This window comes from Rhincodon typus, unplaced genomic scaffold (assembly GCF_021869965.1).
Source record: "Rhincodon typus isolate 14 unplaced genomic scaffold, sRhiTyp1.1 hic_rhity00002542, whole genome shotgun sequence".
Classification (NCBI taxonomy): domain Eukaryota; kingdom Metazoa; phylum Chordata; class Chondrichthyes; order Orectolobiformes; family Rhincodontidae; genus Rhincodon; species Rhincodon typus.
The window spans coordinates 1-25,000 of NW_025968180.1; the positions used below are offsets into that span (position 1 = coordinate 1).

A 25,000-nucleotide genomic window follows, 5' to 3' on the forward strand; every position below is an offset into this window, starting at 1 on the left:
AGCCTTCTCCAGCGTGATTGGTGTGAGTGTCGGGGTGGATCAAATGAGATGTAAATGAGCAGCACGATGCGAACCGAGCTGGTTGTTTGGAAACACTGGTGAATTTCCAGCGAACGTTTCGTCTCAATCGGATACATTGCAGCTTCGGATTGTTACTTAACGTTCGAAATTGGAACGCGACGCTTCCGGAATGAGTTCGATCCCGATTCGCTGAAGGCGAGAGTCCCAGGAATTCAAGGGACGTTCAGCAAAAAAAAATCTCAAGCATCTCCCGTTTCGGCGTGAGATCTGGGACGTAGTTTGCGTAGGGCTGCTAGTGGGCAGTATTACCGCTTGTTGTGATTACTGGATTTTGGGGCTGTATACTGCGCCATCTTGAGACTTCTTTTTCTCCCCCCCACCCCCCCCACTTCTCCCTCCCTCATCTGAAAGATTCCGGGGGGTTTAAAGGATATCTTGTTTGCTCTTTCACTCGGTCTACTGGGCCTGTAGAAGGCGGCCAAATTAAAACTTAGTCCACTCCACCCCCGGCCCCCCTTGGTTGCCTGATCCCACAACCACAAAAAGAGAAAAATCACCCCCTTTTTTAAAAAAAAGTGATTGATAGGATCGAGCATGAGTATCGAAACACTCCTGGAAGCTGCAATGTTTTTGGAATTGCAAGCGCAACAACAGAAAACACGTGGTAAGAGAGCGCATGGATGTAATATTTCTCTCTCTCTCTCTCTGACCAATGCGGATACTCGTCTGTTTTTTTTTGTTATTTTGGCCCGGCTTTCTGAAAATCCGTATAGCCTTTCATTATTACACAATCCTCTTTAGATTGTTGCACTTTGGACGTTACATTGTATTGTTACATATAAGTGATAGTACTAGACATTGTAATAATGTTTATGGCAGGAAACGATAACGGGATTATTTTCATTCAGAATTTTTTGAGGCAAGTCATTTGACGTAAAATATAGCTTTTCTCGTAAAATCACGTAAAGTAATTAGGATCATTTACCAGTCAGCATCGCTGTAGGTTTCGGATGTAACTGACAATATTTTTTTCTGTGGTGAGCTACACATTTGTAATAAGGTTGACACGTGGAGATGTTCAAATTTTGGATAATGCTATCCGCTTATAGTGCACCAAAACCACTCGATTGTACCGTGTGCTTATGATTTAAGGAATTCTTTTCCAGGGGCAGGGCCGAGTCAGACGTTCAAAAATACTGTAGTCTGTTTGCATAATGACGTGTCGTGGCATGGGGTGGAGGTGTCATATGATACTTGGTAGTTCCGCTTTTTTTTGTTGCAGTTTTTAATCAGTGTTGTTTGAGTTAATCCGACTCTCTATTGTTGAATGTAACGGAAGGCGGAAGAGGCAGGGAGATACATTGTAGTGAGGGATGTCGCAGAGCCGGCGTTGCTGGCATCTCCCTCAGCCTCATCTCCACGAGCTATTGTTAATAATAGTGGCAGTGTATTTTGTTCGGCCTGACGTGTCTGACTCCTCCCCGCTACCACGTGCATTGGGACAAGCCTGCCTCCTGTAAATTCAGATTCACATGTTACCTATTCAGAAGCTCTCCAGCAGCAACACACGTTACAAATATGGTGGTGCGAGTTGTTCAGTTGTCAATTGACCGAGCTTCCCGTCCCCTTTATTTAACAGCTGTCGAGTACCCTCCACCCCTTTGGCGTTTTCCCTTTAAATTCCAGCCTTGCTGTCATACAGTCGCGTTTCCTGACGGTCGTGGGCGGTGATCGCCTTACATTCCGCACTACTGTGTGCACTTCACCCTGGATGACTAAGCCTGAGACGGTCGATTTTAGATTAAATTAAATCATATAAGGGTACAATACGAAAAAAAATTCAATAATACTTCTCCGGGCGGGAGGGATGTATTAAAACATCTCCTTAAGGAGAGCTAAATAACATCCACACTTTCCATTCACAATGCTGGACTAAGACTTCATCTCTGTCCCCCGGTATCATAAAATCTTGTCCCTAGACTGCATTATTGTTTCGCCACAAATCCCCACAGGTATTGAGGATTTCCCCCTTCCCGAGGAACTACATTCAGAATTGAGTTTAGCAGCCTTGCCATGCTGTTACTCTTCATTTTTGACACTGGGGACACGATGGCCTAGTGGTATTATCGCTGGTCCGTTAATTCAGTAGACCCAGATAATGATAGACTCGGGTTCGAATCTCGCCGTGACAGATGGTGGAATTTGAAATTTGGAATTAAGAATCTAATGATGACTATGAATCCATTGCTGATTGTGGGGAAAAACCCATGGAAACTGCCATCCTTACCTGGTCTGGCCTACGTGTGACTCCAGATCCACAGCAATGTGGTTGACTCTGAACTGCTCTCTGGGCAATTAAGGATGGGCAATAAATGCTGCCCTCATCCCATTAATGAATAAAGGGGAAAAAATTGTTGAAAAACAATGTGTACTGGCCGGGGGGGGGATTATTTTGTGAAAGAGTTGACCTATTCTTTGGCACTTTTTGACTGCAGAATAATAGCAGATTGATGCCCTTTTATCTCTGCTGCTCCCCACCCCTCATCTTCAACTGTCATTTGTGGGTGTAAACAAGCTGGGAGCAGGGAGTTGACAACACTGCATTCCCATTAAAAACCTGGGTAGTGGATATCTTCTGGAGGTTAACGTTGGTAGAATAAATAAGAGAAGCTGGTCCTTTTGTGTTTCTGTCTTGATAGGAGTTTAAGAAATAGAAGGAGACATATGTTGTTATATGGTCCCTCAGATCTGTTCCTCCATTTAATAAGATCATGTGTGATCTTGATAATTCACTTCCCTGCCCTGTGTCTCCATCTATTCTGTGATTCCTGTTGAATACAAACATCAATCAATTTTTAGCCTTGTATTCAATGGCTGAGCATTCACAGCTCTCTGGGGTTGAGAATTCAAAGATTCACAATCATCTGAGGGAAGGTAGTTTTCCTTATCATAGTTCTCCATGGCTGAATGCTTATCCTGGGACTATGCCCCTTAGACTCTTCATCAGGGAATACAAACTTTCAACAGCTACTGTGCCATGCCCTTTCAGAGTTTCAACTTTTGAGACTTTTGAAAACAGGCCTTTTTTACTCAATCTGTCTCAGGACAACTCTCATCTCAAAGCTCAAACTCGTGAACCTCCCCTCACTCAAGCTTCCTTAGGCACGGTGACCAAAACTGCAGAAGTGTAATTTCACCAAAGCTCTGTACCTTACAACAAGAGCTCCTTTTGCTTGTACTCCAACACAATTGCAATAAAGGGCAACATTTCATTTGCTTTTGTAACTGCTTGCTGGACCTGCATGTTAACTTTGGAGTATCTTTGGGACATTAATCAGAATTTAATACTTCCTCTTAATTAAAAAAGTTTAGTTCTATAACCTTGCAGCATCCTCATTAGAAATTTTTCTCTGAAATCACATTTTTCAATTAAGCATAAAAATATTTTTGTTGAATATATGCACTACCCCCATTCTTTCCTGGGACTATGACCTCTGTCTATTGATCGTTTGTTTGTTTTTTTTTTCTTAATTGTTAGATAAAAGCATTGTCAATGCAAATTTGCTGCAATGGGAGCCCTAATCCAGGGGTAGATCCTTATGCTGACTGTGACAGGTTGATTCATTGTCAAGGGTTCATTCCCATTTGGGGGCAGGCAAAGGGAGAGCTGTATACTATGTCTGACTGCTCTAGTGCAGAAAAACCTTGTGCTAATTTTATGCTTTCAGACTCCATACTTTCCACGTATTCCCCCATCCACAGTAATATCCTTGACATTGGTTGAAAGTGTGTTTTTATATCTGCCAAAGAAAACATACTTTTGTTCAAATTATGAGCAGGTTTGCCTTGTGATAAAGCAGACAGAGATGAAGTAGAACTGATTCTTTTCCAGTACCAAATTATCTCGGCTGAGTGGATACAACTGGCTTTCATCTTTATGTGAGGGAAGAGGAGGAGAATCATTTGCATTCTGGATTGTCCGGTCATCTCTGCAGGAGAGTGAGAATGTTAGTTGGGGATAAGATGGGGCTTGTGTGATAGCGTCATACAGCAATGAAACAGACCTTTTGGTCCAACTCGTCCATGCCGACTAACTTTCCCAAACTAAATTGGTCTCGCTTGCGCTTGGCCCATATCACTCTAAACCATTCCTATTCATGTACCGATGCAAATAGCTTTTAAATGTTGTAACTGTACCTGCAGCTACCACTTCCCCTGGCAGTTCATTCCACATACAAACCACAATCTGTGTGAAAAAGTTGCCTCTCAGGTCCTTGTTAAATCTTTCTCCTCTCACCTTAAAAATACATCCCCCAATTTTGAATTCCCCATGCTAGGGAAAAGACCTTTACTATTCACCTTATCTATGTCCCTCATGATTTTCTAATCCTCTATAAGGTCACCCACAAACTCCTACACTCTATCCGTCCTGGTAACATCCTGGTAAATCTTTTGTGAACCCTCTCCAATTTAATAATATCCTTCCTATACCAGGGCGACCAGAACTGTACACTGTACTCTAAAAGTGGCCTCACCAAAGTTCCTGTACAATCAGGACTCCTGTTCCGACTCCTATGTGCGGTGGTCTGAGCAATTAAGGCAAGCATGCTAATCATCAACTTTACCACCCTGTCTACCTATAATGCAACTTTCAAAGAACTATGTACCTGAACACCTAAGTTTCTCTGTTCGACTACACTACCCAGGACCCTGCCATTAACTGTATAAGTCCTGCCCTTGTTTGTTTTACCAAAGTGCAGTACCCCACATTTATTCAAATTAAACTCCGTTGCCACTCCTCAGTCCATTGGCTCAATCGATCAAGATCCCTTTATAATCTTCGATAACCTTCTTCACTGTTTTGATGTCATCTGCAAACGTTAACCATGCCTCCTTAAGTCTCATCCAAATCATTAAATATTATTTACAAACGAAAGTGGACCCAGCACTGATCCCTGTGGATCACGACTAGTCACAGGCCACCAGTCCGAAAACAATCTTCCACCACCTCCCTCTGTCTCCTTCTGCCAAGCCAATTTTGTATCCAGTTGGCAAGTTTAACCCTGAATCCCATGTGATCTACCTTTACTGATTATTCTACCATGTGGGAATCTTGTCAAAGGCTTTACTAAAGTCCATGTAGACAACGTCTATCGCTCTGCCATCATCAATCCTTTTGGTTACATCCTCAAAAAAACTCAATTAAGTTTGTGAGACATGATTTCCCATGCACAAAACTATGCTGACTATCCCTTGCCCCTCCAAATGCATGTAAATCCTATCTCTCAGAATCCTCGCCAACAACTTACCCACCACTGATGTCAAATTCACAGGTCTATAGTTCCCAGGCTTCTCCTTCTTAAATAAAGGCACAACATTAGCCACCCTCCAGTCCTCCAGCACCTCATCCATGACTGTAGATGCAAATGTCTCTGCTAGAAATCCCAGAGTTTCTTCCCTAACTTCCTACAATGTCCTTGGATACACTTGATTAGGTCCCGGAGATTTATCCACCTTTGTTTTTTTTTAAGCACTTCTTCTTCTATAATGTGGACTGTTTTCAAGATATCAACATTTATTTTTCTGAGTTACCTAGCCTCCATTTCTTTCCCCACAGTAAAAACTGACACAAAATATTCATTTGGTTTCTTTCCCGTTTCCTGTGGTTCCACACATAAACAACCTGGTTGATCTTTAAGGGGCCCTGTTCTCTTCCTAATTGCTCTTTTGCTCTTAATCTAATTGAAAAATCTCTTTGGATTATCCTTAACCTCTTCTGCCAAGGCTATCTCATATCCTCTTTTTGCCCTTCTGATTCCCCTCTTAAGAATGCCCTTACACCCCTATACTCTTCAAGAGATTAACTTGATCCCAGTTGTCTATACCTAATATATGACTCCTTATTCTTGACTAGAGCTTCAATATCTTTATTCATCCATCATTCCCTTCTCTTACCAGCCTTCAGTCTAACAGGAACATAATGCCTCTGAACTCTCGTTATCTCACTTTTGAAAGCCTCCCACTTGCCAATCATCCCTTTACCTGTAAACAATCTACTGCAATCAACTCTTGAAAGTTCCCATTTCATACCATCAAAATTTGCCTTACTTCAATTAAGAACTTTAACTTTTACACAATTCCTATCCTTTTCCATAACTATTTTAAAACTAAAAGAATTATGATCACTGTGCCCTTCACACCATTTAGGAAACAGCCAGCAGAATTTGCAGTCTGGGCTTATAAATGATAACTACTGGGGTACAATAGCCAATGGTTTGAGAAGCACAAAAGCAGAAATTGTCGGAGAACCCAGCAGGTCTGGCAACATCTGTAGAGAGAAACAGAGTTAATGTTTCGAGTCTAGCGACCCTTCTGCAGAAGTGTCAAGACTCTCTCTAGCTTTTTACTGAATTGTACGCCAGTTAGACATGTTGCTGTGGGGACATTGGTGTATGAGAAGAAAATGTTTGGGGGATGGCGGAAAGGAGTAGATTTGTTTAAAAATGCTTATCAAGTACTTTTGATATCCACTGTCAGTGTCTGTATTGTGACAACAGTATCTGACCCGAACAGTAATGGAAAACCACTTGAGCTTGTAATGGTAAGGTACCGTTATACACAGGGCAGCAGATCCAGGACTCTCTGCTGGCACTGAATATAGATACATTGAGATAAAGCTCGGAATCCCTAAATGTTATACTTGCCTCCAGTTGAGTGGGCAATATCTCTGCTAGAAATAAAGTTAGACATTAACTTACATAAAATATTTCCTGACAAAAATGTTGATTAGTTCTATAAGGATTGTAACCTACAACATTTATAACATTCTGGGGAGATGTGCTTTGCACTTAATTGACAGAAGTAGGGGACAGTCCAAATCTTGTGCAGCAATTGGTTGTGTACTTGGGTTCATAACATTTGAAAACTGAATTTAAATAAAAAACACAGAAATATGCTGGTAATAATCAATATATTAGACTTCATCTGTGGAAAGAAAAGAGCAAAATTAATGCTTCAGGGCAGAACCTTGCTCAAATGCTGATCGGATTAACAAAGTTCACCGTCTTAAAGTAGTTACCCATGAAGTTCTCCCGTTAAGGAAAAAAATTTTGTGTAGGCTACAAGATGTAGGTGTTCAGTATGTTTTATTTTCAGAGTAGTAAAAGATATATTTATGCCTATAATTCTCGGTGTTTAGTATGCTGTCTGACAGAGCAAATGTGAAATTACCTTGCTTTTTTTTTTGCCCATCCCTCCATATTAAAAGGTATTACTGTCCACTTTCTTGTGTGTCTGATTACAAACAGTGTGGAGACAGCCTAAAGGGAGATGCCTTTCCTGACTGCTTTATGCAGAGGAATTGTACATGGTGTGAAGTATGATTGGAGAAAATATTTTTATCTGACAAAAGACCTGTAAGAATGCACTTTAGGAGAGCATGTTGTTTTAGCAACGCTGACTAGACAACTTAAAAGGAAAAAAGTAAGGTTGAATCATTGTATCTAGTTAAAATTGTTTTTTAAAAAAATGTGATTGCATATTTTTTAATGTTAAGATAAAGGAACTGTACTTTGCGTGTAGTAACATGATGTGATTTAAAATATCCTGTACATATCTTGTATTGCAGAACCTCAGTCCTATCCATTCTCCATTCTCCATTCTAAAGTGCAATTGTATGAATCTTTTACTTTCTAATGCAGTGCTATTGTTGATGATGTCCATGAAGAACAACCTGGGAATGCTAGCATGGCTAGTTGTGATGTGTTAATGTTGGTGATTACATCCTGTAGTGTGCTGTGATAAAATATTACAGAGGAAGCTTTCTTGAAGGTGGAAAGAATTTTTCTTCCAATATTTTCCTGAGATAAGGTCTCCGAGGTTATTTTTTATTTGTTTTCAAAGGTGTAAAAACTTACAGTATTGCCCTTTCCTGCCCCTTGCTTGACATATACATAGCTTGAAGTAAGAGCATGGCTGGGCAGGGATCTGGTTCTTATCACCTTGGCAATGTGGAACGGTGATTAAGTGTCTTTCTCTGTCTTTCCTCCTCCTCCTCTTACAGAATGGAAAAGAAGCCACGCAGCCTCTATACAGCAGTGCAAGAAGAATGACACCTGAAATAAAAGCAAAATATTGTGGATGCTGGAAATCTGAGATAAAACCAGAAAGCGCTAGACAAATTCAGCTGGTCCAGCAGCATCTGTGGAGAAAGAAACAAAGTTAATGTTGAATCCAGTATCTTCAGAGCTCCGTTTCTCTGTCTCCACAGATGCTGTCAAGCCTGCTGAGTTTCTCTAGCACTTTCTGATTTTATTTAAGAATGGGAGCTCAGCTGGTTCACATCCCTTCTTCGCTTTATGCTGCTATTACTTCTGATGGCAGACGAAATATGAAGAATTTAAGATCGGCACAATGTGTACCACTTTGCTACCCTTTTTATTGAATAAATTTGCATGATTCAGGGACAACTTTAAAAAATTGCACTGATCCTTTGTAGAAACAGGCATTACAGAAACATGAGAAAAATGACTGCAGAGCCCAAGTTGATATTAGGAAAATTAACCAAAAATTTAGTCAAATAGTTGGCTTTTAAGAAGGAAGTGAGCAAGATTGTGAGAGGGAGCAATTCCAAGAAAAGAACCTCAGTGGCTGTTGGCACATTGACAGTGGTCATGCTGGGGTCTTCACAAGATGTCAGACTGAGAAGAGAGGTTCATTTATGGGAAGGATGGGCTGTAGAACTGGAGGAGATACTGACATTGCAGCTCTGCAGAGATTTTAAAGGTGGAGCAAATCAAAATCCATATTTTCTGTTAGCAGGTAGAAAAATGTTTGTTGCCCTAGAATTCTGAATGACTCTGAAATGGAGTTAGAAATGTTTTCAATAAAAATTAGATTTGTTTTTGTGGTGAGTTTAAGTGGGAGCATGTTAACTAGGGAAGATATATCTAGTACCTGATTCCTCCTGGTCTTTTCATAGTTGTTTATCCTTATAGCTGTTAAACAAAGTTTCTAGTTTTGTGCAGTCTACGAGGTGGACATTTACTTGGAATGATCACAACTGGGTTGAGGTCCCTTGTAGAGTGTAGTTTCTCATTGATCAAATAGTACGTTTGTTTAGCCTATAGGCTAATGGAAAATGTTCTTTTTATTTGACCTGTGAATAACCTTTAGCCAAGCATTGCTGAACAAAGATGAGTCCATTGAAAAAGATGGACATTCTTTGCTTTATAGCACAGTACGGATAGTCTTATGGTGACACTTGTACTCTGTGAAATAACTGAAGGAAGGACTTAAACCTGCAAACATTGGCGATCTTTGCACTTTGCATGGAAACCAGATTTTTTTTTGAGTTTGACCACGTAGCAAGTATGGCCCAGTAGGGGAAAAAAACACAATGTATGTCATGGAACTCAGCCATTTGAATCAAGGAGGTTCCAAGATTGAATTTTGCTATTTGGTGTGTTAGTTGATTTCAGCTTGAATCCAGTTGGCTGCTGTAACAGGGAGGAGAAAATGAATAAACGATCCTGTTTGTGCTTGCTGTCTAGTGATGGAATGCACGTGTGTCTGTCTGTCTGTTCGTTCGGCTGTTGTACACCTCAAAGTTGAGCACCTTGATCATTGCCATTGGAGTGAAGTGTTACAATGTGCCAGGTACTTAATAAAATATATTTCACCAGCAGTTGATGCACTCTGGAGGGAAGAATTCTTAAAAGTGACATAGCGAACACATCTGTCACCTCATAGTGTACTGAAACAGATGGGTTAAAAGGACAACAATTGTTTTATCCATTGTCTGCATTGAGTTGTGGTTCCAACTGGATGTGGTGGGATGGGATCCTGCAATTAGTTTTGATTTAATTGAGAAATGATAGGAATAATGAGCTATGGTTCCTGCTCCTTTTTGTTGTCTACTTCTGCTTGGAAGACCTGTGTCCATGTGTGGAAGGATCAGATTCATCTGTGGTACTGCCTTTGGCTCAAAGAAAAGACTGCTGGAACTTTGTGGAGTAGTCTCGAACCATGAGTCTGTGCCCTTCTGACTTGATATTTAGCCTCATATACTTTCATTCAGTGTTAATATGGGTACTACATATTTTAATAGTACTATGACAATACATCAGTTCAGTCCAAAGGCAAGTCCTTGTCTCATTGCCTTTTTGAAGCTTCATTTTGAGGCATTTTCTTTGGCAACGTCTTGGTTCGCAATTGCTTTCCACTCTCAAGGGCAAGACGAGGAGGTAGGTCCCTAGTCTATCTCAGCTTTGGTGAGAATCAAATCCATGCCATGATTCTGAGCCACATGCTAACAATCTAAGCAAACGGCCACCAACAACCACATGCAATTTCAAAAATATAGTTAATTGTCCAGGTACCATAATGATCCATAGCCTTATAGATAGCTAAAGTAAACCATTGTCTCTCCAATCCCATTTGTGGTAATAATTGAGTAATAAAACTTGCCTCAGAGATGGAGCGAGGGACTGGTACCTGTTTGTTGAACATTACCTTTCTACTCTTGTTCTGAATTTAACTCCCAATTTGGGAGTAAACAGGAAAAAAAGTGCTGTAAGTCTGAAACAAAATGAGAAAATATTGAATTTCAGACTGTAAAATATTAATCTGCCTTTTCTCTTTACTGCCACTGACTGAATAAGCATCTGTTTGGAGCATTTTTTTGTTGCTAAACAATGAGTTTTGTCGGTCACAGCGTGGTAAGAAGCAGTAGGAGTTTCAGTGGTCTCAACCCGTTGTCATGGATATGTGACAAAATTGCACCCGGTTTGGCAAACACTTGCCTCACTTGGAGAAATGCTGGAAATGTGAAAGAATGACTGGAATGAGAATTGGAACTCCTAAACTGGATTTGAAGCCTATCAGTGGTGCATTGTAGAGGGAATTTTACTACACATTAAGATATTTTTTCTAGTCAACCTGCTCAGAGATGTAATTGTACCCCTCTGGAGCAGGTGGGACTTGAACCCTGGACTCTTCATCCAATGGTAGGGACAGTATCACTGCACCATATTTTCCCTGTGCACAGGAAGTGTCAGCTGCCAAGACTGCCAAACAGAAGTGTGAAAGGGAATCCTCTCCTCAGTTGATGCTCACTTACCCTGATAGGTCCAAACAGTATAAGTAGGTTAACCCTATCACCAACACTTGGATGGAGACTAGAGAATGGAAACTGTGATATTCTTGTTTCACTTGTCTGAATAGACATCAGGTGTCAAAAACATGACTGAAGTGTGTAATGTGTAATGTATGTAAATTGGTTCAGTGATTTTCTGATATTTCTCTTTAGACCTGTCTATTGCTATATATTCTGTGTTTATATGTTGCACATTCTGAGAAATGTTGGCAGTTCTGCCTTATGGAAAAATAGAACCAGTCCAGTTAGGTTTATGTGAATGTTCTCTTCAGAGGGAGAATGGGACTGATGACATTGCATATAGTGCTAGGTCTGTCTGAAATACAGGTTTCTATTATGAAAGCCTTGCATCTAGTGAAAAACCACCACATTTCAAGACATTTAATAGTCTGCTGTGCGTATAAGAGGAGAAAGGCAGTCATTTCAAGTTTGATTTCTTCTGGCATAGACTTTCAAATTTACGAGCATCTGCCAAACTGCAAACCTTCCTCACTGACAGCAACTAACTTCTTAAATAACCTTGGCTTGTACTACTCTCACTAATTAGGTCCTTGTGATGTTAAGCAGACAGGCTACAATTCAACACTGCTTTACTGTACCTGTCCAAAGGTATGTACATCTAAGAATGACACTAAGTTGCTGAGCAGAATGGAGCAAATTGGGTAAACTGCACCTTGAATCTTTCACTCCACCTCAATTCTGTCGCTGTCCTCCCATCAACTGCACCCAGACACTGTACTGTTGTATGTGATGGGGATTGATTCTATGCATATAATTTGTGTTAAGTGTTGTTTGTTCACTGCTGGAGAAACAATCTTGCTTTTATTAGATGTTGCTACAGTTTCAGTCATGTGTTCTGTTTGCTGTAATTCATGGGGCTGCTTTTTAAATACACTCAGTAGACTGCATGCTGTAGTGCATTGTTTAAACAGACGGTTTTCTAAGTAAATGCACTTTGCTATAAAATAGAATGTTTGCTGTAATTCCCTGTCCACCTCTAAGTCATTGTCTGATGCATGAATGTGGCAAACGTATCTCCTATATTTGAAAAGGGAGGGAAGCAGAAAATGGGAAACTACAGGCCAGTTAGTTTAATATCTATGACAGGGAAATGTTCAAAGCTGTTCTTAAAGATGTTATCACAGGACACCTAAAAAAAATTCAAGAATGGATAGAGAAATGCGAGAAGCTATTCTTAATGATGTTTTACTAGGATACATTTAAAAAGAATCAAGGTTATCCAGCAATGTCATGATGGCTTATGAAAAGGAAATCATGTTGAACTAATGTATTGGACTTCTTTTGAGGAAGTAACCTAATGCAGATGAAAGAGAACTGGTGGATGAACTGTACTTAGATTTCCAGAAAGCATTTGATAGCCTGCCACATCAAAAAATAAAATAAAAGCTCATGATGTAGGGGTAATAGATTTGATATGGGTAGAAAATTTGTTAGCTAACAGTAATGGAGTATGATGTGGGAAAATGGTGAAATTGTCCCTTTTAGCACGAAGAATAAGAAAGAGGCATACTACCTGAATGGTGAGGGATTGCAGAGCTCTGATATGCAAAGGAATCTGGGTGTCCTAGTGTGTGAATTGCAAAAGGATGAAATGCTGGTTATAGCACGGAATTGGGAAATCTAATAGAATGCTATGGTTTATTGAGGGGAATTTTATACAAAAGCAGGGAAGATATGCTTCAATTATACAGGGCACTGGTGAGACCCCATCTGGACTACTTGAGTTTTGATCTCTTTTTATGTAAGGAATGATGCAAATGTGTTGGAAACAATTCAGAGATGATTTAATAGGCTAATACCTGAAATGGCAGGTTGTCTTACAAGAAAAGATTAAATGGGCTAAGCTTGTATGTGTCTGAGTTTATAAGAACAAGAATTGACTATTTCAAAATAGGATCTTGCAGGGTCTTGACAGTGTGGATATGAAAAGATGTTTCCTTTTGTGGCAGAGACAACACAGTATGGAGCTGGAGGAACAAGCACATCAGGCAGCATCAGAGGAGCAGGAAAGTTGATGTTTCGGGTCTGGAGCCTTCTTCAGAGAAATTCTGAAAAAGGGTCCTGACCCAAGACGTCAACTCTCCTGCTCCTCTGATGCTGCCTGACGTACTGTGCTCCTCCAGCTCTACACTGTGTTGTCTCTGACTCCAGCATTTGTAGTTCTTGCTATCTCCTTTTGTGGGAGAGCCTAGAACCAGTGTTGCAGCATCAAAATAAGGGGGTCTCCTATTTAACCCAGTGAGGAGAAACTTTGCCTCATTGTGAGGCTTTGGAACTCTGGGAAGGTGATGGAAGCGAGTCTGAGTATTTTTGGGGGTACATTGATACTTGATATGAAAGGGATTGAAAAGTTATTGTGGGTAAGTTGGATTGTGGACTAATCAGAGCAGTCATTATTTATTGAATGATAGATTCGAGTGGCCTACTCCAACTCTTAATTGACAATGCAGTAATATATTGTACATTCTATAGCAAATACTCCTGTTGTCCTAGTATTATAAAGCGTCACATCTTCTGATTTGCAATGTTGAACACCAAATGAGATCTGCCAGTATTATGGAATTTGCCTGTAGATTGTTTCATTTAATAGCCGATATTGAGTGAGTTTTCGAGCTATTATCCTTTCTTTTCTCCTTTAGCTTTTCCCATGCTGCATTGGTTTGCCACGAGCATTTTCTTTTGGTTTGTCATCTGGATGCCCTTCCTGTCACTAACCTTCCCTGTTTATTGGAGCTGGGAACCACAGCAGGATTAAGCAGTAGTCTCTTGGATTCTTGCTGCCTGCCATAGTCAAATGGGAGGGATTTACAGAGTGACAATCAACTTGCTTGGCTGCATTTGACATACCTCCTGTGACCATGGAACTTGAAACTGGAGCTTCTGGTGCAGATGTAGGGACATTACCATTGGCTCAAGTCTTCCTATTAGTATTATTTGAAGATAAAGTTCGACAATCCAATTTTTCTCTTCCTCTTGCCCATGTGTTGTTTTCTCAGTACTGTCTCTTTCAGCTGGAAAGGCTGAAATTTGAACCAGTGATTGAATAGTCATTAAAATGTCAAATTACAGAATTTATGTTAAGTAGAGCTTTGAGATAGCTAAGGAAACCCCTATGTAATCTGCTTTGCTTAAAAAAACACACTATGTCAAACAAAGACAATTGCAAGCACAATGACACCGTGTATACATGGAACGTACTTTTATTTGTTCACATCTTACAATGGCCCGTCCTTGTATGACAAAAGCCTTTGAAAAAACATTAGGGGTTAGCTCTGGAAAATCTCAGTAATCTTTCTCTGCTTGGTGTGTTGTCTTTGGACAGACATGCCATGCCATCAGTACACTCTGACATGTTTTCTATGTTTTTGTGCTGCCGTGCAAAATCCCAAAGCATTCCAATAGCCTTTGTGGCTTCAGCTGGGGAAACAAGTGGGTGAGTGGATGGACATTCATCAAACTCTTCGTGTCATCAGGATGATAATCATTTCTTTCCTTTGATGTATTCTGACCACTTTCCTCATTCATGCCTCAAAAATGCTGGAAGCCATTCACGCAGTTTTGTTAAGCCTCGTACTGTGTGGGCAGCATCTTGACCTTTGCCAAGCAACGTGGCTTGTTGGACTTTCCAAACATAAGAAGCGGCAGCCTTTTATGTTGGCACAGTCCATAACAATAAGCCTGTTCCTCGTTTTGCTTCCACCGTTACACATTTCATCCTTAAGCATTAAAGTGTGGTCTGGCAAACAATGCTAAAACTGTCCAGTTACACATCTGCATTAAAAATGTCTCTTGGTGCATTTCTGTTCAGACTGTGGGTAAGAACATTTTGCAGGCCATTGCTGCAGGCTTGCAGATGACTTCAAGTCCCTGGTGTGGCCTAACTCTGCTCTGAGGGGTTGGCACAGCCATTTGGCTGAATATGGCCGTGGTCAAGTTTTTGTTAAGCAAAGATATTAAGAGATATGGGCAAAAGGCAGTTATACGGAGTTGGGTCACAGGTTAGCCATTGGGTCACAGTTCTCATTGAATGGTGGAACAGTCTTCAGGAGCTACTCTTCTTTCTTTGATCCTATGGCAAGTGTGCACAGGTTCGGCAAATCTGGAGTTACCAGTCTATAACCTTTGCCTATCATGGGTTTACTTCTATTAGATTTCCTATTTTGCTGGTGGGAATGGCTAACAACTTCACCACAACTGCAGTTTTTGGTTATTCGAATTCGACTCATCGCAATTTCACTGTATTCCATGTTCTGACGACCACAATGCCAAAGGCAATGTGGATAATTTGAATTTGACAGCTTTACTGGTGCAATTAAAAACAGTCAGATGTCCAAATCCAAAGGCAACAGCTACCTTCATTGTTCATTCCGCACAGCTGCCATTATTCTTGGTAGCTAACTTTCCACAAAAATTTCCTTCTCTGTGAAGTGTCTCCCCGTTGCCTGTCCCTTCCCCCCCCCTACCCCATCTCCACCTCTACCTCTGCTTGTTCTATTAAGACACACACGAGACTGCTGTGGAGAATTAAGACTCATAGCACAGGAATTCTAAATGTCGACGAGGAGAGAATATGAAGCAAATTGTAATCATAGTCCTTTTCTGACCCTAGATTTTAAAAAAGGAAAAAAAAAGTGAGCACTGAATTAAATGGAAGAAAGTATTCCTGCATTACAATGGTAACTACACTTCAGAAGTACATTAATGCACTGCCAAGTGCTCTGGGGAGTTGTGAGGTCATGAAAAGTGATGTGTAAATGTAAGTTCTTTCCTTCTATTATCAGGAAGGAAAGAGAAATTGCATTTATTTTTTGCTATTCACAACTACAGGACATTCCGGAGCACTTTACAGTCAATGAAATACGTTTAAAGTGTAGTCACTTTTGACGTAGGAAATGCAGCAATCAAGGTGCATACAGCCAGTTCTCACAAGCAGCCATGTGATAATGACCAGATAATTGGTTTTGTTGTTTGAGGAATGAATATTTGCCAGGGCACTAGGGATAACTTCCTTATTGTCAGAATGTAAGGTCATAATTTCTACCAAAAATAGCAAACTAGGGGACAAAATCAAACTTATTTAGTGAAGCATGTAGATCACATAGAGTCTTCTTGCAATTTAATGAAAATCAAAATAAAAGTCCTACATTTATATGGCAAGACACATCAGCAGTGCATCAGTCACAGTGAAACCACATTGCCTTTCAGTTTCAAATGTAGACAGAAAATATGAGAGAAACTTTCCAGGTCTGGCAACATCTGTGAAGAGAGAAACAGAGTTAATGTTTCAGTTCGTAGGATTTTTTTTTTTGAAACATTTAATTTTAACTCAACATTCTCTCTTGTTTCTCTCTCCACAGATGCTGCCAGACCTGCAAAGTTTCTCTCACATTTTCTGTTTTTTATTATTGATTTCTAGTATCTGCAGTATTTTGCTCTTGCCTCTTTCAGTTTCATTCACGTTTACTGTTCTCTATCAGAAGTTAAATACTTATGAACCTATGAACATATATTGTGTCCAGCCATTAGCTTCCAGTCCTCTGGACTAAAAGGTTTAATTCTAAAGGAAAAATTTATCTTAGCAGTTATTACAAAGATCTATTTTGTTGGCAACAAATGCCTTAACCATGGTTTACAAAACATTACCTGTTCATTCAATGTTTTGTTTAACCTTGAGAAACTGAGTGAAGAGATCAGACAGGACAACATCGAAATGACAAAGATCAGTTAAATCAGCAAGCAATGCTTATGTGACACATGTCTGAAGGACATAGAAACATCAAAGCATATGAAATAGGAGCAGGAGTAGGCCATTCGGCCCTTCAAGCCTGCTGCATAATTAATCATGATTATGGCTGGTTATCCAACTCAATAATCTGTTCCTGCATTTCCTCCATAACCTTTGATCCCTTTAGCCCCCAGTGCTACATTCCAGTTCCTTCTTGAAACCATGCAATGTTTTGGCCTCAACTGCTTTCTGTTGGAGCAAATTCCACAAGCTCACCACTCTCTGGTTGAAGAAATTTCCCCTCATCTGAAGCTTAAATGGTTTACCTCATATTCTTAGACTGTGACCTCCCTGGCATCGGGAACATCCTTCCTCCATCTACCCTGTCTAGTCCTGTTAGAATTATATAGGTTTCTATGGGATCATGCCTCATTCTTCTGCGCTCCAGTGAATATAATCTAAACTTCAACCCTTTCTTGTGTTTCAGTCCCGTCATCCGAGGAATCAGTCTGATAAATCTTCGCTACACGCCCTGTATGGCAAGAACACCCTTGCTCAGATAAGGAGAACAAAACTGCACGCAATATTCCGGGTGTAGTTTCACAAAAGCCCTGTATAATTGCAGCAAGACATCCCTGCTTTTGTACTCAAATCCTTTAACTATGAAGGCCAACATACCATTTGCCACCTATACCTCCTGCTGTATCTGTAATGGCTCACTTTCGCGTCTGTTGTACAAGGACATGAAGTGCTACTCATGGTTTAGGGCTTCACATTCTCTGAACTGCTTTTAAAGTTTGATGACTAGGGCCCCGTCATTGTCCAACGTAACAGGTTGATGGCAGTAGTCCCCACAAAACTGCTGAGGATACAAATGACAAAGCAGCCTTTTTGTGTATTGGCCTGAAAAGCGAAAGTTAAGAGGAGATTTGACAGAGCTGTTTAAAATCTTGAGGGATCTAATCTGAGTAGATTGGAAGAAAATGTTCCCATTGCTAGAAAGGTGAAGAACCAGAAGACACCAATTTAAGATGAATAGAAAAAGGACCAATTGTGACACTAGGGAAATACCTTTCTTAATGCAGCGAGTGATTTAAGCTCTAGAATGCATTGCTTGAGAGAGTGGTGGAGCAGGTTCAGTTGTGATATTGTAAATGGAATTTATAATTATCTGATGGGGAAGAAAAATAACTAACATGGGGAAAGGGCAGGGACGTGGGACTAGCGGAGTAGTTTTTGCGAAGAGCCAACTCAGACATAATGATACAAAGACCTTCTGTGTTGTAACTGTACTGTAATTCTAGAACACTTGAAGAACTCTGCTCTTCAACTAATACCACAAGATCTTTATCATCCACCTGAACAGGCAGGTAGAGCCTTGGTTTAGCGCTGCATCAATGATGGCTCTTCTAAAGCAGCCCTCTTTCATGGATGGCACAGTAATTAGCACTGCTGCCTCACAGTCCCAGGGACCCAGGTTTGATTCCAGTCTCGGGCAATTGTCTGTGTGGAGTTTGCATGTTCTCCCTGTGTCTGCTTGAGTTTTTGCTGGGTGCTCTGGTTTCCTCCCGGAGTCAAATGATGTGCAGGTAGGTGGATTGGCCATGCTAAATTGCCCATAGTGGAGGCTAGATGGGAAATGCAGGGTTGCAGGGCTAGGGTAGGGGGCTGGATGGAATTCTCTTCAGAGGGTCAGTGTGGACTCGATAGGCAGAATGGCCTGCTTCCACACTCTAGGGATTCTATGATTGTTGCAGTAATGGTGTCAGCCTGGATTATGAGCAAATGCCCAGCACTGAGGATTGAATCCTGGACTCTGATTTGGAGATTTAAGGCAAAGGTGTGGAATGGAAGAGGAAATAAGAGCCATTCCATCACTTTGATATCTATGAAAAAGCAATGAATAAGAGACAACTTGATGAGTCTTGATTTCAAGGTATTAGAATGCCTTGAGTTCAATTCTTATATATTAAATCTTCTTTTGAAAGCTGAAAACTGAAGATATTCATCACCTACAAACTGAGCTCAAATACATTGATGTCAGAGTCTAATCCACTTAATAACATAGAATATAGAGTTGAGGTTAAAATCAGATCAACCATGATTTCATTGAATGGTATAGCAGGCTCAAAGGACTGAGTGGCCTACTCTTTTCCCTGTTCATATATTCTCATGTTCAATGTTGCATCATTGAGTGTGAAACAACAGAGGTGGATTTGTGATGCAGTGATTTTTGGCTTCTGTGCTCAAACTTGGTACCGTCTGTACTTCATTCAACCATAGAATTGATGATCACCAAACTTACGTGATATCCATCAGTAAATAGCATTGCTGGGTTTCCATTTCTGCAGGATACCAAGGATAATTTTAGTAATCTCTTACACTTCAGTTGAGACCAGTCAACATTATCACTAGCTAAAATTTAAACCTGTACCATCCTGAACTTTATGGCTCATTTACAACCTGTGTTTATCAGCTGAGGAGAGAATGCAGCTTGTCTATTTTGAACAGCTCACCAGTCTCTGCTCTTGTGAAGATTTGGAAGCTGTGAATACCTGGACTCTTGTAAAGCAGTTCATCCCATGAGACCTTACCCGATTAAGAGTTGCTGCTTTTACAGAATGAAGGATGGGGGAAGAATTGGGATTATTTTATCATCACAGTTCTTACCTTGCTGAATAGACAAGTGCCCTTAATAGCTAAAATAACTGCAAAGTTCTAAAGGACTTGGGTTGAAATTCTGCTGTGAATATTTACTTTAAGTGTGTAGGAAATATACACTTTTACATTTTCTTTTGGCTTGTCAGGTAGATTATAAATAAAGTTTTTTGATACTCGTTTCTTTTATAAGTTTCATATTGATTGGATCTTCTGACTATTCTCTATTCTTTTAACTTGTAGAAGAACATGAGAAACGAGACAAGTTCCTTTTGGACAGGGAGCCAGAAAGTAAAAGAACAGACTTGGATAGAATCAACAATGTAATCCACATAGAAGAGGTTAAACCTGAGCTCCAAACTGTTCCTGCACTTCAAGTCCCGAAACCATTGCCTCCTCCAGCTGTTGCTGCTACAGTCGTTGTGCCTCACGTGGCCAGTCCTTCCCTCGCTCCGTCCCCACTTCCTCCGCAAATCGTACAGCATCATCAGCCAGTCCTGAGCCCCACCAACAGCACCAGAGAAATTTCCCAGTCCCCGCCAGTGCTTCATCGCTCTCCGATCTCTACACTCACTGACCCACAGCCTGGTCCACCGTTGGTGAGCAGCTCGCCTCAGCAGTTTACAAGTTCAATGTTGACCATCCCACCGCATCATGTCCTCCAGCCGTCAGCCCTACCGCAGCAGCCAAGTGGCCTTAAGCCAAGCCCAGTCGATGATGGAAAGCCCCAGGATCAAAAGAGAAGGCCAGGAGGGTGAGTGTCGACAGTACTGATGATTATTCCTCACGTTACCTTTTGATAGCCCAGATCTGAAGTAATGACTTGTATTTATCATGAAACTTAAAGTAATAATTTGGCTTGTAAGTCAGGAAATCAGAAGTTTGAAAGTAAGGAAGAGAAACCAGAAATGAAAAATGGCAGCAATGTTAAGTGTCTGCACACTTGTCAAACTTTTCACTTGTTTGAGCAATTAAGTTTTAGTTTTGTAGTACTGTAAAGTGACAAGCCATTGATTGTAACCTCTCGATCTGCACCACTTTGGTTATTCATGATAAGAATATTATTTCAGGCATCCAATATTGGAGGTAGTAATTACCAATTTCGTTTTTCTCTTTGTTTCTCTAGTTTGTTCTGGGGCAGGTAAGTCCGTGAGTCAGTTTGAGTCCATTCTGTAGAGTACAATTTAGGAAAAAATAATCAAGCAGTATAACTTGCAGCTTTGTTACTATTTATTGGAATTTTTAAACTGAGGACTAGATTGCAAGTCTGTACCAGTGATTGGCCACCTCCATCACGATGCTGGCAGATTGTAGACTGTCCTTGGTGGATGGGTAAAGTTCTAAGGTTTTGGAGTAGATCTGTAGCTCGGGTCGTGGGCGTTGAGGTTGGTTGGCTCGCCGAGCTGGTTTGTTGTTTTGCAAACGTTTTATTACTGTGCTTGGTAACCTCCTCAGTGCAGCCTCTGATGAAGCGTCGGTGTGTTTTCCCGCCTGGTTTTTAAACTCTGGGGTCCGTTGCGATGGATCGCCTCACTTCCGGTTTTCCTTCATAGTGGAATGTATATGGGGTCGAGTTCAATGTGTTTATTATAGCATGCTTCATGGAGTGCCATGCTTCCAGGAATTCTTGTGCTTGTTTCTGCCTAGCCTGTCCTAGGATCCTCGTGTTGTCCCAGTCGAAGTCGTGGTTCTCCTTGTCCATGTGGATTGAAATGAGTGAGTATTGGTCGTGTCTTTTTGTAGCCAGTTGGTGTTCGTGTACTCCTGTTGTTAGTTTCCTTCCTGTTTGTCCGATGTAGTGTTTCTCGCAGTCTCTGCAGGGGATCTTGTAGATGACATTGGTCCTGTCCATGGCGGGGAGTGGGTCTTTAGTTCAAGTGAGCAGTTGTCGTAGGGTTGACCTGGGCTTGTGTGCCACTCTGATGCCCAGCGGTTGTAGGAGTCTTGTGGTGAGTTCCGACGTGTTCCTGATGTAGGGTAGTGTGATGAGTGTGTCGGGGCGTGTGGTATCTTCCTGATGCTGTTCTTGTAGGCATCTTCTGACCCATCACCTCAACAACAACAACAATAAACAACACCCTCACCGGAATAAGATTCACCAGAGAGGAGGAGAAGAACAAACAGCTCCCATTCCTAGACGTCATGGTAGAGCGCAAGACAAATGGGGAGCTGCAGACGAAAGTACACCGAAAAGTCTCACACACAGATCAGGTACTGAACTTCAATAGTAACCATCCCAGCACACACAAACGAAGCTGCGTGTGAACACTATTTAAAAGGGCAACAACACACTGCAGCAACACAGAACTGCACCGAGAGGAAGAAGAATACCTCTTCCAAGTGCTCAAGGATAATGGATATCCAAAGAACTGGGTCAGAAGATGCCTACAAGAACAGCATCAGGAAGATACCACACGCCCCGACACACTCATCACACTACCCTACATCAGGAACACATCGGAACTCACCACAAGACTCCTACGACCGCTGGGCATCAGAGTGGCACACAAGCCCACATCAACCCTACAACAACTGCTCACCCGAAATAAAGACCCACTCCCCGCCATGGACAGGACCAATGTCATCTACAAGATCCCCTGCAGAGACTGCGAGAAACACTACATCGGACAAACAGGAAGGAAACTAACAACAGGAGTACATGAACACCAAATGGCTACAAAAAGACACAACCAATACTCACTCATTTCAATCCACATGGACAAGGAGAGCCGCGACTTCGACTGGGATAACACCTAGATCCTGGGACAGGCTAGGCAGAGACAAGCACGAGAATTCCGAGAAGCATGGCACTCCACGAAGCTTGCTATTAATAAACACATTGAACTCGACCCCATATACATTCCACTACGAAGGAAAACCAGAAGTGAGGCAATCCATCTCAATGGACCCCAGAGTTTAAAAACCAGGCGGGAAAACACACCGATGCTTCATCGGAGGCTGCACTGAGGATGTTACCAAGCATGGTAACGAAACATCTGCAAAACAACAAACCAGTTCGGCGAGCCAACCAACCTCAAGATGGGTAAAGTTTCTCATCACGGTGCATACTCAGGAATCTAAGGCTTATTGTTCTGTTTAACTGTGGAAAAACAGCCAACAGTTCTAGATTTTGCCCTTTCAAACTTAGGATCCTCCCTCAGGCCACAACTTGTGAAGTACAGCAGTGCTGTAAGTTATAGCAATAATGATAGGAACAATTGAGGTGCAAAAGAAGTGATTTGGCACAATATTAAAGTATCGTCTTTACATTTCAGTTTCCTTTTCCTACATTATGTTGATATTAAATGGGTCCAATTACCTCATTGAAAGAGGGCCTTTGATAGAGAAATGCAAAGAAATCTTAAAAGTATTAAAAACCACAAAGCTTTAAATCAGAAATCCAAGCTGGATATTGTATATGTTAAATGTACTCCAATCTTGATGGTGAAGCTGACTTCCTTGGTTTGAATGATGTATTCTGTAAGTCACTGATATTGACCGCAGACGTGGTTGTTCTCTGCTCGGAGGGTTGTAAGCCTGTTCCCAACTGCTTCGATTTCAGATACTGCAATAAGGTCTGATCACTGCCATCTGTCCAGCATTATCACAGAATTTTCTTTTGATTCAGAAGAAAAGCGCAAAATAAACATTTCTATTAAAGTCGATCAGTTATTAAGATCATATTGACTGCAGACTTGCTTTGTGGTCGTTGGGGCAATCACATTTTAGTGACGTAGACTAATGGTACATCTTAAATAAAAACTAATAAAGTTTTAGAAAGCATTTAATATTGAGCTAATACCCTGTTGATTGCCACCTAATAACGTGATCACTCTGTATTTCAGCTGGCTAAATTGTAGGGTATCTCAGGCCACATGAATACAGAAAATTCTGTATTTCAGTGTTTTCCACATGGAGATTATCCCCATGCTCCTTGACATGAAAGTTTCCAAGGCTTTCAAACAGCATCAGTATGAACGGTAAAGACTAATATGTCTCTGTAAAATGCATAAAGAATCCCAAGTTTGGATAGTGTTCGCAAAGCACACTTAATGTCCATTCAGAATGAAGCCTCCTGCTTGACTTTCAGAGAAGGCATTCAGTGATCTCACTTATATGTGCTTATATCATAACACGTTCTAAATATCCAGGTACAAGAAATAAGGAAGAAATTAAGCCCTTGAATCATTCAGACCTTTGGCCACTCATGAAGAACTGTTGATATTTCAGAATCAATTTTTAAGCTTCTGGCAACAGGAGCACAACATGAGAACTTTGGCATTTTTTGGACAATTTCTTAAACCATACTATTTCAGAACAGGATGAAGATCCTCCAAATGTTCAAATCTATATCAACAATTGGGACATCTGTGCAGTCTGTATTAGGTGCTGACATCCATTGACAAAGCCTACGAAGGATGCAAAAATGGTCCACAAATTTTTAACATCTTGACTGTGGTCAGTGACTACTTTCCACAGAAATGTGTGTATTGAGCATTTATATTTTGTTAGTGTCAAGTTGGTGTCAACTCTCAAGTCCTTGTTCTTGTTGAATATCCAAAGACTGTGTAGCAGCAAACATCAATGAATTATGTAAATGGATCTGAAATTCTTTCATAGTCAATTGATATATTGCATTGATCATGCCCAAAAGATTCATTCCTGATATAAGCTTCGGCAGTAGCATATCCAGAACTGCAAGTTGTCCAACTGTTAGAGAGTTGCCAACCACTCTAGAAAACTGCTAACCTTAATCATAAGCTTCAGAGCTCTGCAAATTCAAACCCTTTGAATAGATTACCAACTATTTCTTTTCTTTTCCTTGTTTTATAAGGTCTTGGAAGAATAATTTCAAGGGTTTCCTACTTCAGACAGCAAATGGCTTTATACAGTGTAGCATTGAGCAGCAGCTGGTCTGTTGTTGAGAACATTGATCCCAATTCTCTGTCGGGACCTTGTTGCAAGAAAATGCTCTGGTGGGATAGCTGCCAACTGGATTCTGTGCTAGTTTGAGTTTCAACGGTTTTGTGCACAGTTAGCCATTATTCACAAAACCAGAATCACTCCATTCATCTTTCAAACAGACAAAGTTCTTGTTCAGCCAGTCTTCAGTTTATTGTTCTAGTATACAGCCTTCTGATAAGCTCACTGTTAGGCTGTAGGACAGAGCCCTGTAGATACACTTTCCTTCATTGGCTACCAAAATGTTGTAATTTGGTAGCTCTAATTATCAATGGACTGGTATCTCATGCAGACAGCTTGCTGTCCAGGTCTTTGACATTACCATTTGAAAGTTGAGATGATTGATGCAAGAGGGATCTCCTCCTGGTAGCTCCCTATCATCACACTTGAGGAATGAAATAAATGAAATTTTGGTTGACTTGGCTACTTTACTGATTGGCTGATGGGCAGGACTGTTC

The 25,000-nt window shown here is 40.9% G+C and overlaps 1 protein-coding gene across 1 annotated transcript; it reads left to right on the forward strand.

Moving 5' to 3' along the window:
* Window positions 1-54: 54 nt before the first annotated feature.
* Window positions 55-23,921, forward strand: LOC109915374 (max-binding protein MNT-like). Its single transcript, XM_048593240.1, has 3 exons — window positions 55-685; window positions 19,824-20,334; window positions 23,897-23,921. Exons 1-3 carry the CDS (start codon window positions 616-618, stop codon window positions 23,904-23,906), a joined length of 591 nt encoding a protein of 196 aa, XP_048449197.1. The 5' UTR covers window positions 55-615; the 3' UTR covers window positions 23,907-23,921.
* Window positions 23,922-25,000: the final 1,079 nt, after the last annotated feature.

Excerpts from the sequence above, each read along its gene's own strand:
- LOC109915374 (XM_048593240.1), top strand. The coding sequence starts at position 616 with ATGAGTATCGAAACACTCCTGGAAGCTGCAATGTTTTTGGAATTGCAA. Across the intron at positions 686-19,823 it reads GCAACAACAGAAAACACGTG|AAGAACATGAGAAACGAGAC; the intron begins GTAAGAGAGCGC and ends TTTAACTTGTAG.